The following is a 19,704-nucleotide window of genomic DNA, read 5'->3' on the forward strand; positions in this document are numbered from 1 at the left end:
CATTAATCATGTAAATAAGTATGTATTGTTACAAAATCAAGGCGTCCAATTACAGACAAAATTAATTATAAGGACCTATCATCAATGCCTATCCAAACAGGAAGCCTTTTATCCATGTGTCACCTGGACTTGATAAGGGAAGTTTCCAAATGTATTACAAATCTGAGTTTCACTTTTCTTAAAATTTTATAACACCAAAATTCGACTATACAGAATTATGTTGAAAGGTAAACCTTACTTTTTACACATAACACAGAGTTTCTTTGGAGCAGGCTTGTGAGAGAAGGAAGAAAGGCAGGTGGTCGAACAAAAGAGGTGAGCTGATCCTTTTCGTTGATAAGCTGTCTGGCCCTTCTGTAAAGGCTTTTTGCAGTTTGCACAAGTGACTTTAACTGGTTTAGTAGGTTGCTGTTGAGCAGAAGGCTGGAAAATCTGTTTAGGAAGTGAGGCCACTGGTGATAAAGAATCCACTCCTGGTTGTTTCTGATTACGGGGAAATGAAGCTGATTGGGAGATCCAAGAATCTTAAAAACAAAATGCACAAGAAAGAGTAATAAAACAAGTGTTTGTTTATACATATGAAAATTTGTATCAGAGAAATATTAACTTTCCATTTTGTACAAGTTTAAGATGTTAATAGAACAGCAATGCACTAGAGAGGTACACAGCACAAGTTTTGGAGTAAGGATGTCACAGTAACAATGCACCATGTTCTTAAAAATTGTTCATATTAGATTTTAAGTGTTCTCACCACAAACAAATGGTATGTCAGATAACGCATAGCTCAATCTAGTCACTCCACAATATGTATCTACTTCAAAACATGTTGCACACAATATATACAAATATATACAATGTTTGTCAATTTTTTTTAAATTAATTTTTTTTAAAAAAAGTTCACATTCCAGCTCCATCATTTATTTAAAAGATTGGGGAGCTACTTAAACTGTGCCTTACTCTTCAGAGTGCTTGAGATGGTATCAACCTCATACTAATGGTAAACATTAAATGAGGTAAGACACATAATAAAGCATAATAACTAGCATATAGAAAGCATTTAAAATGTCACTAGTTATTCAGCAGAAAGTATTCATGTATTTACAGAATATTACTTTAGGCAAGGAACACATGTATCAACATTGAAGAATAATAAGCCAGGCAAGGTGGCTCACGCCTATAATCCCAGCACTTTGGTAGGTGGAGGCAGGAGGATAATGAGGTCAGGAGTTCGAGACCAGCCTGGCCAACATAGTGAAACCCCATCTCTACTAAAAATACAAAAAAATTAGCCAGACATGGTGGTGGGCACCTGTAATCCCAGCTACTCAGGAGGCTGAGGCAGGAGAATCGCCTGAACCCAGTAGGCAGAGGTTGCAGTAAGCCAAGACAGCACCATCACACTCTAGCCTGGGCAACAGAGTGAGACTCCATCTCAATAATAATAATAATAATAATAATAACAATAATAAAATCCTAACTAGAACCTTTGACAAATGTAACACAAGTCTAATAAAGTTAATAATTATTTCTAAAACAGGTTTTTAAGAACAGCTTTTCCATATATATGTTTAGTTTCATGACCTTTAAATATAACACATAATCTCACAGGAAGTAAACAGAAATGATGGAATTAAGCCAATTTATACAGGCATAGCTCAGAAATATTTCTGGTTCAGTTCCAGATCACTGCAATAAAGCTAATACTGCAATAAAGCAAGACACAGGAATTTGTTTTGGTTTAACAAGAAATGCTATGTTTACACTATAATGTAGTCTATTAAGTATGCAATAGTATTATATCTTTTAAAAACCTATATATCTTAATTTAAAAATGCTTTATGGCTAAAAAATACTAATCATCTGAGCTTTCAGCAAGTTGTAATCTTTCTGTTGGTGGAGGGCCCTGCCTCAATGTTGATAGCTGCTGATTATCACAATGGTGGCTGTCGGTTGGCTGTGGCAAATTCTTAAAATAAGACAATGATGTTTACCCCATCAATGAACTCTTCTGCTGTTTGACAGCAGTTTACCCACAGTAGAGCTTCTTTCAAAATCAGAGTCAATCTTCTCAAACTCTGCCACTGTTTTATCAACTAAGTTTATGTAATACTCTAAATCCTTTGTTGTCATTTCAACAATGTTCACACTATCTTCACCAGGAACAGATTCATCTCAAGAAACCACTCTATTTGCTCAACCATAAAAAGCAACTCTTCAACTGTACAAGTTTTATCACGAGATTGGAGCAATTCAAGCTCATCTTAGGCTCTTTTTTTTTTTAATTGGAGACAGTCTCGCTCTGTAGCCCAGGTTGGAGTGTGGCGGTGTAATCTTGTCCCACTGCAACCTCTACCTCCTGGAATCAAGCAACTCTTGTACCTCAGCCTCCCAAGCAGCTGGGATTACAGGTGTGCGCCACCACACCTGGCTAATTTTTATATTTTTAGTAAAGACAGGGATTTACCATGTTGGCCAGGCTGGTCTTGAACTCCTGGCCTCAAGTGATCGATTTGTCTCATTCTCCCAAAGTGCTGGAATTATAGGCAAGAGCTCCATGCCTGGCCTCAGTCTCCCAAAGTGCTCAGATTATAGGCATAAACCTCCATTCCCGGCCTCATTCAGGTTCTACTTCTAATTCTAGTTCTCATGCTGTTTTCACTACATCTACAATTACTTCCTCCACTAAAGTCTTGAATTCTTCACCATCATTCATGAGGGTTGAAATCAACTTCTTCCAAACTCCTGTTAATACTGCTGTTTTGGCCAGGAGCAGTGGCTCATGCCTGTAATCCTAGCACTTTGGGAGGCCAAAGCAGGAGGATCAAGAGGTCAGGAGTTCAAGACCAGTCTGTCCAATATAGTGAAACCTTGCCTCTACTAAAAAAACAAAAATTAGCTGGGCATGGTGGTGTGTGCCTGTAGTCCCAGCTACTCGGGAGGCTGAGACAGGAGAATCGCTTGAACCCAGGAGGTGAAGGTTGCAGTGAACCGAGATCATGCCACTGCACTTCAGCATAGGCAACAGAGTGAGACTTCATTTCAAAATAAATAATAATGATAATAATAATGCTGTTTTGACCACCTCCCATGAATTACAAACGTTTGTAAGGGCACTGAGAATGCTGAATCCTTTCCAGAAGGTTTTTAATTGACCTTCCCTAGATCCATCAGAGGAATCACTATCTATGGCAGCTACAGCCTTACAAAATGTATTTCTTAAATAACAAAACTTAAAAGTCGAAATTACTACTTGATCCACAGGCTGCAGAATGAACACTGTGGTGGAAGCAGGTATGAAAATAACATTCATCTCTTTGTACATCTCCATGAGAGCTCTTAGATGACCAGGTGTATTGGGCAGTAGTATTTTAAAAGGAATCATTTCTGCTGAGCAGAAGGTCTCAACACTGAGTTTAAACTATTCAGTAAACCACACTGTAAACCTAACTGCTGTCATCTGGGCTTTGTTGTTCCACTGATAAAAAACAGGCAGAGTACATTTATAATTCTTAAGGACTCTAGGATTTTCAGAATGGTAAATGAGCACTGGCTTCAACTTATAGTCACTAACTACATTAACCCCTAACAAGAGAGCCAGCCGGCTGTTTTATCTACACTGAAAATCCATTGTCTCATGTAACTACCTACATCAATTATCTTAGATCTTCTGGAGAACTTGCTGCAGCTTCTATGTCCGCACTTGTAATTTCATCTTGCACATTTATGATATGGAGATGGTTTATTTCCTTAAACCTCATGAACCAACCTTTACTAGCTTTAAACTTTTCTTGTTTCCTTGTCTCTCTGAGTTCTCATAAAACTGAAACACAGTTTGGGTCTAACTCTAGATAAGGCTTTGGCTTAAGGGAATGTTGTGGCTGGTGTGATGCTCTATCCGGACCACTCAAACTTTCTCCACGTCAGCAATAAGGCTGTTTTGTGGCCGGGCACAATGGTTCACACTTATAATCCCAGCACTTTGGGAGTCTGAGGCAGGTGAATCCCTTAAGCAGTTTGAGATCAGCCTAGGTAACATAGTGAAACCCTGTCTCTACAAAAAATATTTTTTAAAAATTAGCCAGGCATGGTGGTACATTCTTAAGGTCCTAGCTACTTGGGAGGCTGAGCTGGGAGGATCTCTTGAGCCTGTAAGGCAGAGGCTACACTGAGCCAAGTTCAAGCCACTGCACTCCAGCCTGAGTGAGAGAGTAAGACCCTGTCTCAAAAAAAAAAAAAAAAAAAAAGGCTATTTCGCTGTATCATTCCTGTGTTCACTGGAGTAGCACTTTTAATTTCCTTCAAGAACTTTTCCTTTGCATTCACAATTTGACTGTTTGGTGCAAAAGGCCTAGCTCTCAGCCTTTCTAGGTTTTTCAACATGCATTCCTCACTAAGCCTAATCAGTTCTAGCTTTTGATTTAAAGCAAGAGAAGTGAGGTTCTTCCTTTAACTTAAACACTTAGCAACCATTAAAAGGTTATTAATTGACCTAATTTAAATACTGCTGTGTCTCAAGGAATAGGGAGGTCCAAGGAGAGGGAGACTTAGAACACGCACATTTATAGATTAGGTTCACTCTCATATGGGCACAGTGTGTGGCACCCAAAACAATTACAATAGTAACATCAAAGATCACTGATCACAGATCACCATAAGATACAACAATAATACAAAGGTCTGAAATATTGAGAGAATTACCAAAATGTGACACAGAGACAAAAAGTGACCACGTGCTGTTGGAAGGGTGGCACCAAAAGACTTAAAATTTGTGTCAAATGCCAATTATCTGTGAAGTACAATAAAACAAAAGCACTATAAAATGAGGTACACCCAATCCAACGTCAAATTGCTCTACCACTGCAAAGGTTCAGCACAGCACAGTACTGAGGTGTGATAACTATTAATGCTAGAGGACATCTTTTCTCTTCCAGGCTAAGCTTCTTTAGTACTCAGTAGGAAGTCTCCAGTTTGCTGCACTAGTTCCTGTTCTGCAGGCCTCTCATGGTACTACCAATACCATAACCTATCTTCATTTTGCAAGTTTTCAGGTTACCACTTCTAATTTCCACTACTTTGGTCTCTCATAAATTTTTTTCCTTTCTAGTTTCTCCTGAATTTTCAACTTCCATATATAAAAACTGCCCTTCCATAGGAAAAAAAATTATCTTCCTTGCATAGGAAGTACACAATATAACCAGAGCTTGGGAACACTTCTTTACCACTAAAACTTTAAAAAGGATTTTTCGATTCTGATCCATTCCTAATGGTTTCAAGGGGCTATTCAGATGTTACCCGACTCTGTAATATCCCTTAGTTTAAAATACCCCTATTCAGATTTTACCTGTCTCTATAACACTCTTTAGTTTTAAAAAACAAAAAAACACCAAACTTTAATTAAAGAGTACATTCTGGAATTCTATCATCTAGCTGTCATCACAGTAACGGACCAGTTTTAACAAATGGGTAAAAATATAATCAATGAGAAAGAAAATCACTAGAAGAACTGGTAATTCCATCTTATGAAGGGAAAAAGGCCTCCAATCAAAAAATTATTCTTGAACATATCTGGAAAAAAAAAAAAAAAAACAGCTCTTACCCACACAAATACTGATGCCTCAGAATTTCCTATTTTGTAGACTTGTCACTTGAATACATAGTTAAAGGAATGTATTGAAACTTAAGGGCATCTATTGCCTTGACATTGAAAAAAATGGTGCTTCTCTATTTTCAATTTACATTTGCCCTAGTTTTACATTTTTGTTTCCTCCAACATTAAAGAAAAAATTTTAGAAATAGAAAAGACCTAATCATTTTGTCTAAACCTTGAATTTCATACAAGGGACTTCATGAGAGGATAGCTGGTATATAAATAGCCAAGATTTTATAACTCTGCATCCATTATTCTCTATTACAAATAAAATCAGCATATAAATGCAGAGCCAATTCATATGTCTCTTTATGTACAGTTTTTCTGAAGACTAGCTTACAGAGTTTGAGTAAATAGGAACACAATTCTTAGGATGACAGGATCTCTATGATCCAGTTATATTCCTAAAGAAATAAGTATTCCAAGATACATATACAACAATTACTTAAGTAGGAAAAACTGGAACTGAGCTAAACAGCTATTTTAAAACAATTTGAGCACATTTAAGTGGCAAGGTTACAATTAAAGACTAATATACAGCTCATAACCGTATAAATTACTAAGAGCTTTCTAAAAAGCATTATGACAATATATTTCTGTACATTAAAAATGCCCATACAAACTCACACATACATTCACATATATACATACACACACTCCTGCCTACAAGGGGTTTTAGAAGTAATAAGAATTTTTTTTTTTTTTTGAGATCGAGTTTCACTCGTTGCCCAGGCTGGAGTACAAGGGCTCAATCTCAGCTCACTACAACCTTTGCCTCCTGGGTTCAAGCGATTCTCCTGCCTCAGCCTCCCTAACAATTGGGATTACAGGTGCCCACCACGATGCCCAGCTAATTTTTTGTATTTTTAGTATAGACGGGGTTTCACTATGTTGGCCAGGCAGGTCTCGAACTCCTGGTCTCAGGAGATCTACCTGCCTCAGCCTCCCAAAGTGCTAGGATTACAGCCGTGAGCAACCACTCCTGGCTGTAACATGAAATTTCAAAACTGGTAATAAGGGACATATTTAACACCACTATACACCAGGTATGTATTTTTAAACGAAAAATCGTTAGGGGCATGCAAATCATATCCTTTAGCCCATTAATTTCACTTGTAGGAGCATACTCTAAGGAAATAATCAGGAATGTGAACAAGTATTTCATCAAAGACCTACAATAGCAAAATATGGAAAACAATGTAAAAGCCAAATATGGGAATGATACAATACCCATTGTGGAGCCATTAAAACTTATATAAATATTAATGGTATAAGAAAATGCAGTGCAATATTAAGGGAGGAAAAAACAGAAAACAAAACTACACAGATCTGCATTTCCACTAGGTTAACAAAATACAAAAAAAAAAAAAAAAAGCCACTCCAAGCATTGACAGTGGTCATCTTTACTTAGAAGGACTATGAGTGGGTCTCACTGTGTTGCACAGGCTGGAGTGTGCTGGCCGTTAACAAGCACCAGCACACAGCACAAGTCTCCAACTCCTGGCCTCAAGGAATCCTCCCACTTCAACAGCTCCACACCGCACACCATCAGGTTCCACTCTCTTTATTTTCTTTTCTTCTTTTTTTTTTTAAGACATGGTCTCACTCTGCTGCCCAGGCTATATGTAGTGGTGCAATTACAGCTCACTGCAGCCTTGATCTCCCAGACTTAAACTACCTTCCGGCTTCGGCCTGGCTAGGTTTTTTTTTTTTTTTTTTGCGAAGGAGTCTCACTCTGTTGCCCAAGCTGGAATGCAGTAGTGCAATCTCTTCTCACTGCAACAACCACCTCCCAAATTCAAACAATTCTCGTGCCTCAACCTCCCAAGCAGCTGGCATGTATCACCATGCCTAATTTTTGTATTTTTAATCGAGATAGGGTTTGGCCATGTTGGCCAGGCTGGTCTCAAACTCCTGACCTCAGGTGATCCATCTACCTCGGCCTCCCAAAGTGCTGGGATTACAGATTTAAGCTACTACAACCTGTCCTAGCCAGTTTTTTTGATCTTTAGTAGAGACAAGGTCTTGCTCTTTTGCCCAGAGGCTGGTCTCAAACTCCTGAGCTCAAGCAATCCTCCTGCCTTGGTCTTCCAAAGTGCTAGGATTACAGGCATGACCCACCATGCTTGGTACCACCTCTTGTTTTTAACTATAGATTTTCCAAGCAGTCTTCAATAATCAGACATTACAAATAAGAAAAATAACTGGCATTCATAGAGCATTCTACACTGCCTAGATTTTAGTCACTTCACATTATTCTCCACAATCCCACAGAAAGAGGTATGTGAGAGACAGGCAGATACACACACACACACACACACACACACACACACACACACACGAATTGGAAGAGACGTGAAAGAGACAGACATCCACAGACGTGTCATGAAAAAGTTACAGAGTTCTGTTTTTGAGACAAGGTCTCACTCTGTCACCCAGGCTGGAGTACAGCTTCGTGATCTTGGCTCACTGCAACCTCAGCCTCCCAAGTAGCTGGGACCACAGGTACACACCACCATGCCTAGGTAACTTTTGGTATTTTCGGTATTTTATATTTCTTCACCATGTTGTCCAGGCTAGCACAGAATTCTTATAACTTCCACAATTTCAGTTTTTTTAGTTGTTTTTTTTTTTTTTTTTGAGACGGAGTTTCGCTCTTGTTACCCAGGCTGGAGTGCAATGGCGCTATCTCGGCTCACCGCAACCTCCGCCTCCTGGGTTCAGGCAATTCTCCTGCCTCAGCCTCCTGTAGTAGCTGGGATTACAGGCACGTGCCACCATGCCCAGCTGATTTTTTTTTTGTATTTTTAGTAGAGACGGGGTTTCACCGTGTTGACCAGGATGGTCTAGATCTCTTGACCTCGTGATCCACCCGCCTCGGCCTCCCAAAGTGCTGGGATTACAGGCGTGAGCCACCGCGCCCAGCAACTTCCACATTTTAATGTTTTCACAGAACAAAGCTGCTCATAGCAAACAATTTCAAATAGTAAAGAAATCTATCAACTTTCAAAAAAAAAAAAAGTTGGGGGGAGATGCTGGGTAGAGTGGTTCACACCTATAATCCCAGAACTTTAAGAGGCCAAGGCAGGCAGACGCTTGAGGACAGGAGTTCGAGACCAGCCTGGCCAACATGGTGAAACCCCATCTCTACTAAAAATACAAAAATTAGCTGGGCATGATGGCACACACTTATAACTCCAATTACTAGGGAGGCAGAGGTTGCAGTCAGCCGAGATTGCACCACTGCACTCCTGGCTGGGCAATAGAGCTAGACTCTGTCTCTAAAAAAATAAATAAATATAAACACAAACATAAAAAGATATTGCTTGATATTTATGCCTCTGAAAAATAAAAATAATTTAAAAAAATTTTTAGAGTAATAAAATGCTAACTGAAAGCTAAAATCAGATACACGGTCAAAAATAAACATGGAATCATCGAGCTGTATATATCAAATATATATACAGTCTTTTGCAAGTCAATCATACTTTAAAGTGATTTAAAAAAAAAAAAAAAGAACTGTATGTTTGGCTTTCTTCAAACATGAGAAAAATAAAAACTTGGCCAACTCTTAATAAAAAATAAAATGGCTGGGCATGGTGGCTCACACCTAGAATCCCAGCACTTTAGAAGGCCAAGGCAGGAGGATTGTTTGAACCCAGGAGTTTAAGATCAGCCTGGGCAACATAGTGAGACTCTGTCTCTACAGATAATTTTTTTTTTTTTTTTTTTTTTGAGACGGAGTTTCACTCATGTTACCCAGGCTGGAGTGCAATGGCGCGATCTCGGCTCACCGCAACCTCCGCCTCCTGGGTTCAGGCAATTCTCCTGCCTCAGCCTCCTGAGTAGCTGGGATTACAGGCACGCACCACCATGCCCAGCTAATTTTTTGTATTTTTAGTAGAGACAGGGTTTCACCATGTTGACCAGGATGGTCTTGATCTCTTGACCTCATGATCCGCCTGCCTCGGCCTCCCAAAGTGCTGGGATTACAGGCTTGAGCCACCGCGCCCGGCCAATTTTTTTTTTTAATTAGCCAGGCATGGTGGCTCACGCCTGTAGTCCCAGCTACTCTGGAGGTTGTGGTGGGAGAATCACCTGAGCTCAAGAGGTCATGGTTGCAGCGAGCTGAGTTTGTGCCACTATACTCTAGGCGACAGAGAGACCCTGTCTCAAAAAACTAATTAATTTATTTAATATAATAAACACAAGAAAGGAGACATAAATCTAAATGCAGCCGGGTGCAGTGGCTCATGCCTGTAATCCCACACCTTTGGGAAGCAGAGGCAGGTGGATTACCTGAGGTCAGGAGTTTGAGACCAGTCTGGCCTGGCCAACATGGTGAAACTCCGTCTCTACTAAAAATATAAAAACTAGCCATGTGTGGTGGTGGATGCCTGTAATCCCAGCTACTTGGAAGACTGAAGCAGGAGAATCGCTTGAATACAGGAGGTGGAGGCTACAGTGAGCCGAGATTACGCCACTGCACTCTAGCCTGGGTGACAGAGCAAGGCTCTGTCTCTGTTTTAAAACAAAATCTTTTGTTTTAAAACAAAAATCTAAATGCAACTTCTGTACAACATTACACTGTTCTTTAAGTGTGCTATTATATTAATCTTTTTGTTCTCTCTATATTAAAACACTAGTAAAAATCTACTAGCAAAAAGTAATACATGACAAACAAGATACTAAGTTATCACACTTTGTTTCTTTTGCTTTTGAAATTTAGAGATGGGGGGTGGGTCTCGCTATGTTGCCTAGGCTGGTCTCCAACTCCTGGGCTCCACCCACCTTGGCCTCCCCAAAGTGTCGGGATTACAGGGGTCAGCCACTGTGCCCAGCCAAATTATCAGACGTTGGTGATGAATGTAAAGAATATTTTTTTCTTAAACCCTTTAGACATAAAATTACTTTATAATTAACTTTCTAGTACTCCACAGAAAAATACTATATAAGGTTTTACAATTCTTATTAAAATTCCAAACTTAAGATAAAAGTCAATATAATTAATATATTGCACATGATGAAACTAAACAAGGTAATACCAGCAACCACAAGGAAAGAGGCAGAGGCCAAAAGCTTAATTCATTTACATGAGGTAGCATATTTCTTACTGCTTACCAGGATTATGATGAGTTGCAGATTCTCCATTCTGAAATACGTCTCCTGCGACATTCATTCTACCAGGATTAAAAGGTCCTACTCCAGTCTTGGTCTGTGAAGTTAAAGATGGGGTGTATGTTTGTATATTAACACCAAAACTACTTGACTGCAGTCCGTTAGAGACATCTCCCAAGTTGGTATTCTGCAGTGATGTTACATGTGTAATCATTAAGTTCATATCTCTCCCGTCAGTATTTTCTAATTGGCCATCATTCACAGAGCTTACACCTGTTTCTAAAGTTGTAACATTAGCAATCTGAATTTCAGAGTCTGGTTCTGTGGTGATACCACTATTACCCATTCCTGCATTTACCTTACTTCTTGAAAAACTGGAAGTGGAGAAATCCACATCATTGGTTCTGTTTTTAGTCTCAGAAGGTCTTCGTTCAATAAAATTGGAGGAATTCTTCTCTTGCCCTTGATTTGTTTCCATGTCCTCTTCATCATCAATGACAATTGTCTCACTTACACTTCCCTTCTGAGATGCCAACTCTTTTGAGGAAGGAGTAATTTTAGAATCATTTCCTTGTAGTTCTTCATTTTTTGATGATGTAAAAGTTATGGTTCTTTGATCAGGTACCACTGGTACAGAAGGTGGGGGAGGTTGTACAGGTTCGATAAAAACAACATCATCATCATCTTCCACTGATGAGTTCTGAAACTTATTAGATCTAGACACTAAAGGATTAGGTGGACCACTAAAGGAGTTTCCTACATTCGTGAGACTAGTTGCCATGGCCGTACTCCCTAATAAAACAGGAGTCTGATCAGTCAATTCTAATCCTCCCACTGAACTTGTGTCCATGCCAAAGAACCTGTTAGGAAGATAGAAAAAAGAATTAAATTGTCAGTATGACTTTTTATGATACTCTAACTGAAACCAATGATTTAAAGGGTACTTTTATTTTATTCTTATTCTAAATGAAGTGATTCTTGTCTAACATTCAGGAAAATATATGATATCCACTCTGTGATCTCATTCATAATCATTTCACATAGCTTACATGTTAACTTCTACAGGGTAACAAGGAAGGCAATTATCCAATTTTCAGTAACCATATGCAATATATTCCTCCCACCACCACCATCGCCTCTTTCCAGGGTACACTATTTACTCTATAAACATTAAAAATATGAATAAATCCTCCCATACATCTGAACAGGAAAAAAAAAATTCAAAATCTGACAAAAAATAATCACTTTAATATACACTTATCCCATTTATTCACTGTATCATATAAAGTCACATTCTGTAATCCTTAATTTCCCTTACCTCATTTTTTTTTGGGGGGTAGGAGGAACAGGGTCTCAGTCTGTCACCCAGGCTGGAGTGCAGTGGTGTGATCATGGCTCACTACAGTCTCAACTTCCCAGATTAAGGTGATCCTCCCATCTCCAAGTAGCTGGAACTACAGGCTATTGTCACCACATCTGGCTTTTTTTTTTTTTTTTTTTGGTAGAGACGACATCTCTTTATGTTGCCCAGGCTGGTCTCAAAACTCCTGGGCTCAAGAGATCCTCTGACCTCAGCGTCCCAAAGTGCTGGGATTACAGGCGTGGATCATTGTGCCTGGCCACCTTATCTTTTTTTGACCCATTTTTTCATATTCTGTGGTTTCCATTAATTGCACAATTAAATCTTTCTGAAAATTTTAATATTTCTTGACCCTATCCAGAAAGTGTAAATTCTTTTTTTTTTTGCCAGGCACCAACTGTGTGCTTTATATACCAGTAGCAGGCTGAATAAGCTGAATAATGGCCAGCAAAGATATCAGGTCCCCATTCCTGGAACCTATAAATGTTACCTTACATGGAAGAAGGGAGTTTGCAGATATGATTAACTTTAAGGATTTTTTTTTTTTTTTTAAACCTTAAGGATTTTAAAGCGAGATTACATGGGATTACCTGGGTGGGTAACAAATGCACTCACAAGTACTCTTAGACAAGCAGAGGGAGATTGCAGGTAAAAGAGAAGGCAATGCAACCATTGGGAGGCTGAGGCAGGCGGATCACTTACACCCAGGAGTTTGAGACCAGAACGGGCAACATGATGAAAATCCATTTCTACAAAAAAATATAAAAATTAGCCAGGCATGGTGGCAGGTGCCTGTAGTCCCAGCTACTTAGGAAGCTGAGGAGGAGAATCATTTGGGCCTGGGAGTTTGAGGCTGAAGCGAGCCATGACTGCACCACTGCACTCTAGCCTGGACTACAGAGTGAATCCCCATCTCAAAAAAAAAGAAAAGAAAAGAAAAAAAGAAATTCTGGCTTACAGATGCTACCTCTCTTGCCCAAGTCACACAACTAGGTTGAATACCCAAGTCTCTAAAACTCAAGAGTTTCAAACTCATCATTCTGCTATATTTAACTAATATTTTCTAAGCACCTACTATATGCCAGGCTGTGCTGAAGCCAAAGAAAACAGCAGAGTTAAGAAGATCACCTCAGGCCAGTAATGGCTCATACCTGTAATCCTAGCATTTTAGGAGGCTGAGGTGGGAGGACTGCTTGAGCCCAGTAGGAGTTTGAGACCAGCCTGAGCAACAGAACAAGACCTCAAACCTACTAAATATTAAAATTTAAAAATCAGCCAGTCATGGTGGCATCCGTAGTCCTGGCTACTTAAGAGGTTGAGGCAGGAAAATCACTTGAGACCAGGAGTTCGAGGTTGCAGTGAGCTATGATTGCGCCACTGTATTCCAGCCTGGGCAACAGAGCAAACCCTGTCTCAAAAGAAAACACATACAGAGAGAGAGAGAAAGAAAATTTCTAGAACAAAGTTATTGAGCAAATGGAAATGAGACAGATCATGGGCACGGGTGGTAATATCACTCATTCTGAACAAGAATCACTGGGGGCAAAGTGCAAGGGGAACTAACTAGAAGGGGTAAAACTGAAGGGTTAGATTATAGATTAATTGGCAGAGAGGATGACTAGGAAGTTCAAGTGGCTTATATACAGTGGTTTGGCCTAATTTTCAGAGTGTATTATCTGAAAAAATGAGGAGATACTGGCTATGTAGTTCTTAAAGACTGGTTTAAAAACACTTATTTAAAAGAGCCTCTGAAAGACTAAAAAATAAACTAATATGTATTGCTTTGATTTACAGATGACAGTGGTAGAGGCATTTTTCACTATACATCTTGTAGCATTTTCTTAATTTTGAACCACATGATTTATCACTAATTTTTTTAAACTAAATTTAAAAAATTTTTAAACAGAATAATGGAGAGTGAAGAGATAACTAGTTTGGTGATCAGAGAACATCTCTTTAAGCAAGTAACATTTACATTGAAATATGAACAGACAAGAAAGATTCAGCTGTGAGAAAACTGGGGAAAGGATATTCCAGGCAAAGAAAACAGCTTCTGCAAAGCCTAGGGGGAATGAAGTCGGAGAATCCAAGCAGCAGAATAAAGCTAATGTGGCAGACCAGAGTAGGAAGCAAAGAGGAGAATAAAATGAGATAAACAGGCACAGAATAACACATCAAGGCCAACAAGCTAATTCATTAGTACAAAGCACCTAGTATGCACAAGACACTTTCTAGGCACATGGGAAAAATCAGTAATCAAAACAGGTAAATAGCCCTGCCCTTAGAAAGCATTAATTCTAAAAGTAAAAGTTTGGATTTTACTGGAACAGGAAACACTGCCATGTTTTCAGCAAAGAGGTGACATAATCTAAGGTTTTAAACATATCTCTGTGGCTGCTATGTGAGAATAAGAGGGAAAAGCTGGAAACAAAGAAACAAATTAGATGGCCACTGAAATGGTCCAAGTGACAGATAACAGTAGCTGATAAATGGGTGGTGATAGGAGATAAGAAAAAGTGAACAGATTAGGATATTTTAAAAGGTAGATCTCTTACTGACATGAAAAAAATCTACAAGGTACACTAATGACTTTAAGAAATTACAGAACCCTCATGGAGATAGAGTAGAAAAACGCTTAGTAAAGGCTGGGAAGGGTAGTGGCAAGTTGGGGGGTTAATGGGCACCAAAAAAAAAACCAGAATAAGATCTACTATTTGATAGCACAACAGGGTGACTATAATCAATAATAATTTGATTGTACATTTTTAAATAACTAAGAGAATAAATGGATTATTTGTAACACAAATACTTAAAGGGATACTCTATTCTCCATGATGTGATTATCACACATTGCATGCATGTATCAAAACATTTCATGAATCACTTGAGGTCAGGAGTTAGAGACCAGCCTGGCAAACATGGCAAAACTCCATCTCTACAAAAAATACAAAAATTAGCTGGTCATGGCAGCACACACCTGTAATTCCAGCTACTCAAGAGGCTGAGGTATGAAAATTACTTAAACCCAGGAGGTGGAGGTTGCAGGGAGCTGAGATTGCACCACTGCATTCCAGCCTGGGTGACAGAGTGAGACTGTCTCAAAAAAAAAAAAAAAAAGAAAGAAAAGAACCAAAAACCAAAGAAGCCAAAACCAGTTATGTTCACTTTAACTATCAAAGTTACTTTTAAGTAATAGCATTATTTAATTATCAAAGTACGCAATCTAGCCCTTTAGTTTATATATACTGTATTATTCTCTGACCACTAAGGGTCTCCATTAAACCAAGTTCTAGTGTCAGGAGGGTACTTTCCCCCACTCAACAAAGAAAGAAAAATGAAATATTTTCAATAACATGCAATAGTTTACAGAATACCAAGGTCTTCTTTTATTCTCACGTAACTTTGACAATAACCCCTTTGAGTTAAAAAAACAGAATTTTTTTTCTATAATAAAATAGTAACTCACACATTAATTAAAATTGCCCAAGGTCCCAAGACAGCACAGAATTCAAACACTATGCACAGAGCTCAATTTCTTTTTTTTTTTTTTTTTTTTTTTTTTGAGAAGGAGTTTCGCTCTTTTTACCCAGGCTGGAGTGCAATGGCACGATCTCGGCTCACCGCAACCTCCGCCTCCTGGGTTCAGGCAATTCTCCTGCCTCAGCCTCCTGAGTCGCTGGGATTCAGGCACATGCCACCATGCCCAGCTGAATTTTTGTATTTTTAGTAGAGATGGGGTTTCACCATGTTGACCAGGATGGTCTCGATCTCTTGACCTCGTGATCCACCCGCCTCAGCCTCCCAAAGTGCTGGGATTACAGGCGTGAGCCACCGCGCCCAGCTCAATTTCAAAACCAGTCTCCATTCCTCTCAGAGCAAGGGCTACATGTCTATCTGTTGTCAGGTGAAAGACATGCTGAGATTGGAAAATGGGAAAAGATACATTTATAACTGCTTTAAAGAAAATGGGCCGGGCGCTGTGGCTCAAGCCTATAATCCCAAGACTTTGGGAGACTAAGGCAGGAGGATTGCTTGAGCTCTCAACTCAAGACCAGCCTGGGCAACATAATGAAACCTCGACTCTACTAAAATATAAAAATTAGTCTAGGCATGGTGGCTCACGCCTGTAATCCTACCACTTTGGGAGGCTGAGGCAGGTGGATTGTCTGAGCTCAGGAGTTCAAGACCAGCCTGGCCAACATGGCGAAACCCTGTCTCTTATAAAAACATATATATGTATACAAAAAATTAGCCAGGTGTGGTAGCACATGTCTGTAGTCCCAGCTACTGGGGAGGCTGAGGCACAAGAACTACTCGAACCTGGGAGGCGGAGGTTGCAGTAAACCCAGATTGCACCACTGCACTCCAGCCTGGGAGACAGAAAAAAAAAAAAAAAATTAGCCAGGCATGATGCCGTGCACCTGTAATCCCAGCTACTCAGGAGGTCAAGGCAGGCAGGTTGCTTGAGCTGGGAAGTTCAAGACCAAGCCAGGGCAACATGGCAAAACCCTGTCTCTGCAAAAAAATTAGCCTGGTGTGTGGCATGTGCCTGTGGTTCCAGTTACTCAGGAGTCTGAGACAGGAGGATTCCTTGTGCCCAGGAGTGGGAAGCTGCAGTGAGCCAAGACCGTACCACTGCACTCCAGCCTAGGCAACAAAGCCAGACTCTGTCCACAAAAAAATAAAAATAAAAAAATAAGAAACGAAAAAGGAAAGGGAAAAGGAAAAGGGAAAGGAAGAAAGAAATGGATAATTCTATTTAAAAGCTTAACCCAGCACAACACTATAGTCCCAATTATACAGGCAGGGGAATCACTTGAGCCCTGGAGTCCAGCATGGGCAACATAGGAAGACTGCCATCTCAGAAAAAACAAACAAAAACAAACAAAAAAAGAAAGGTGATTATTTGCTTTATCCAAAGACCTACAAATCACTACTCCATATCCTAAGATATTATTTTAAAAATTAAAATATAAACATCATTAAGACAGTACCTTAATAAGGAAAGCCTCCTTATAGCAAAAATAAGATATACTAAGGAGAAAGTTTCAGATATGTGCTTTAGTTGCTTTTTGGCTTTTTTCTTTTGGAGACAGAGTTTTGCTCTTGTTGCCCAGGCTCAACGATGTGATTGATCTCAGCTCACTGCAACCTCTGCCTCCCGAGTTCAAGCGATTCTCCTGCCTCAGCCTCCCGAGTAGCTGGGATTACAGGCATACGCCACCATGCCCGGCTAATTTTGTTTCTTTAGTAGAGACGGGGTTTCTCCATGCTGGTCAGGCTGGTCTTGAACTCCCAACCTCACGTGATCCGCCCACCTCGGCCTCCCAAAGTGCTGGGATTACAGGTGTGAGCCACTGCGCCCAGCCCTTTACTTTTAAGTAAACTTGAAAATAACTTTTCTTAACATTTCCATTACAGAAAGTTTTAAAAATTGATGTATACTGAATAACATTTTCATTCAAAATTATAACTAACTCAATTAAAATTTTTTTTAACACAAGTACTGTCATTCAGTGATAGCTAATATTTCCTTAATGCTTATTATGGGCCAAATATTCATGTCAAACACCATAGCAACCCCTTGAACTAAAATCACAATTCTCTCAATTGTACAGATTTTTTTAAATCCTCAACAGTTAAGTAAGCTGCCCAAAACACAGCAGTAAAATGGTAGAGGTCAGGATTTAAATATTCACAGCTATTAAGCAAAATGAAATTAAGTATTAAACAATAATGTAAATAAATAATGTGGCTTTTTTTCTTTTCTTGAGACAGAGTCTTGCACTGCCACCTAGGCTGGAGTGCAGTGGCACTATCTCAGCTCACTACAACTTCTGCCTCCCAGGTTCAAGCAATTTTCCTGCCTCAGCATCCCGAATAGCTGAGATTACAGACGCATGCCACAATATCCAGCTAACTTTTTGTATTTTTAGTAGAGACAGGGTTTCACTTCATTGGCCAGGCTGGTCTTGAACTCCTGACCTCATGATCTGCCTACCTCAGCCTCCCAAAGTGCTGAGATTACAGGCATAAACCACTGCGCCAAACCAGTGCACCCAGTCACAGCTCTTATTTTTTAAAAAACACAGCCATTCAATAAAATAACCAAATCAATATTCAAAATACCCAAGTTTCAAAAGGAATAGCAAGTCCAAAGTTCTATGCCACAATGGGGTTTAAAAAACAACGAATGGGGCATGGTAGCTCACACCTGTAATCCCAGTACTTTAGGAGACAGAGGCAGGCACATAACTTGCATCCAAGAGTTAAGAAACCAACCCTGGCGACAGGGTGAAATCCTGACTCTACAAAAATTAGCTTGCCGTAGAGGTGCACTTCTGTCGTCCCAGCTACTTAGGGGGCTGAGGTGGGAGGATCACTTGAGCCAGGGAGGCAGAGGTTGCTGTGAGCACAGATCATGCCACTACACTCCAGCCTGGGCCGTAACAGAGTGAAACCCTGTCTTAACAACAAAACAATGACGCTAAACTTGTAGCTAACATTCACCTGTCATAAGGTGCTGATCAACATAATGATTTTCTGAGAAATGAGGTAACAGCTCAGCCCATATCTACAGGTGTTATAAAATGCATAGGCTTTAAATATATATGTTCTTTGGCTCCTTTCTTTTGGCATATTTGAAAAAGAAGAAAACCACTTCTGGGGCAGAAAAACTAGAGCTGATTTCACAGTTCCCTCTGGTGGCTGCTATGTGTCAATTCAGTCTCCTTAGAAGAAAACAGTGTAGCATAAAATAGGACTTTCTTTTGTTGTTGTTGTTTGTTTTTGAGATGGGAGTCTCACTCTGTCGCCCAGAATGGAGTGCAATGGCATGCTCTCAGCTCACTGCAACCTCTGCCTCCCAGATTCCAGCGATCCTCCTGCCTCAGCCACACGAATAGCTGGGACTACAGGTGCGCGCCTAATTTTTGTATTTTTTAGTACAGCCAGAGTTTCACCATATTGGTCAGGCTGGTCTCGAACTCCTGGCCTCATGATCCGCCTGCCTTAGCCTCCCAAAGTGCTGGGATTACAGGTATGACCACCGTGCCTGACCAAAATAGGACTTTCTTTACCACAGTTAGATCCCTGCAGCAATCTACTTCTCAAAACAGAGTAACCATTCAACTATGACAGCTATTTTCAAATCAGACTGTAAATAATATTGGTCACTTCTACAGATCATCGAAACAACATTTCAACCACAAAACAGCTACTTAGTTCTTTAAAGAAAGGCAATCTAATTAGAAGTTGACCACTTCTCCATTATCCAAGTAAAATCTACTCCATGTAGTCACCACTCTTCTACCTCCAGGCAATTCTAACTAGCTGTTTAATACTGAACAAATAACTTTTCTGAGTTTCCATTTTACCATAGTACATGGTATAAAAATAGTTCACATGCCTTTTCTTCTATTTCAAAGATATAACTGAATATGAAAACTACTTTGCACACTCCTAAATACTTACCTAACTCCTAAATAATTACCAGACAACTGGTGTTTGTACCTCAGAATTTCGGTAGGTTTCCAATTAATTTTTAAGCTGCCCTGTGATACTCTACATTATAAATCAT

The 19,704-nt window shown here is 39.6% G+C and overlaps 1 protein-coding gene across 5 annotated transcripts in view; it reads right to left on the reverse strand.

Moving 5' to 3' along the window:
- ZMYM2 (zinc finger MYM-type containing 2) overlaps window positions 1–19,704 on the reverse strand; it is a 123,041-nt gene that overhangs the window by 78,476 nt on the left and 24,861 nt on the right. For 4 of the 5 annotated variants that reach the window (XM_032260144.1, XM_032260146.1, XM_032260145.1 and 1 more), the window contains 2 exons: window positions 10,769–11,625; window positions 239–524 (listed from right to left, as the gene is read on the reverse strand). In XM_032260144.1, the coding sequence (XP_032116035.1) occupies window positions 239–524; window positions 10,769–11,615 (1,133 nt within the window). In that variant the 5' untranslated portion in view covers window positions 11,616–11,625. The remainder of the gene's footprint in view (window positions 1–238; window positions 525–10,768; window positions 11,626–19,704) is intronic. The other variant, XM_032260147.1, reaches the window with a different exon arrangement.

This window comes from Sapajus apella, unplaced genomic scaffold, assembly GCF_009761245.1.
Source record: "Sapajus apella isolate SASKATOON/1434 unplaced genomic scaffold, GSC_monkey_1.0 scaffold114, whole genome shotgun sequence".
NCBI lineage: Eukaryota > Metazoa > Chordata > Mammalia > Primates > Cebidae > Sapajus > Sapajus apella.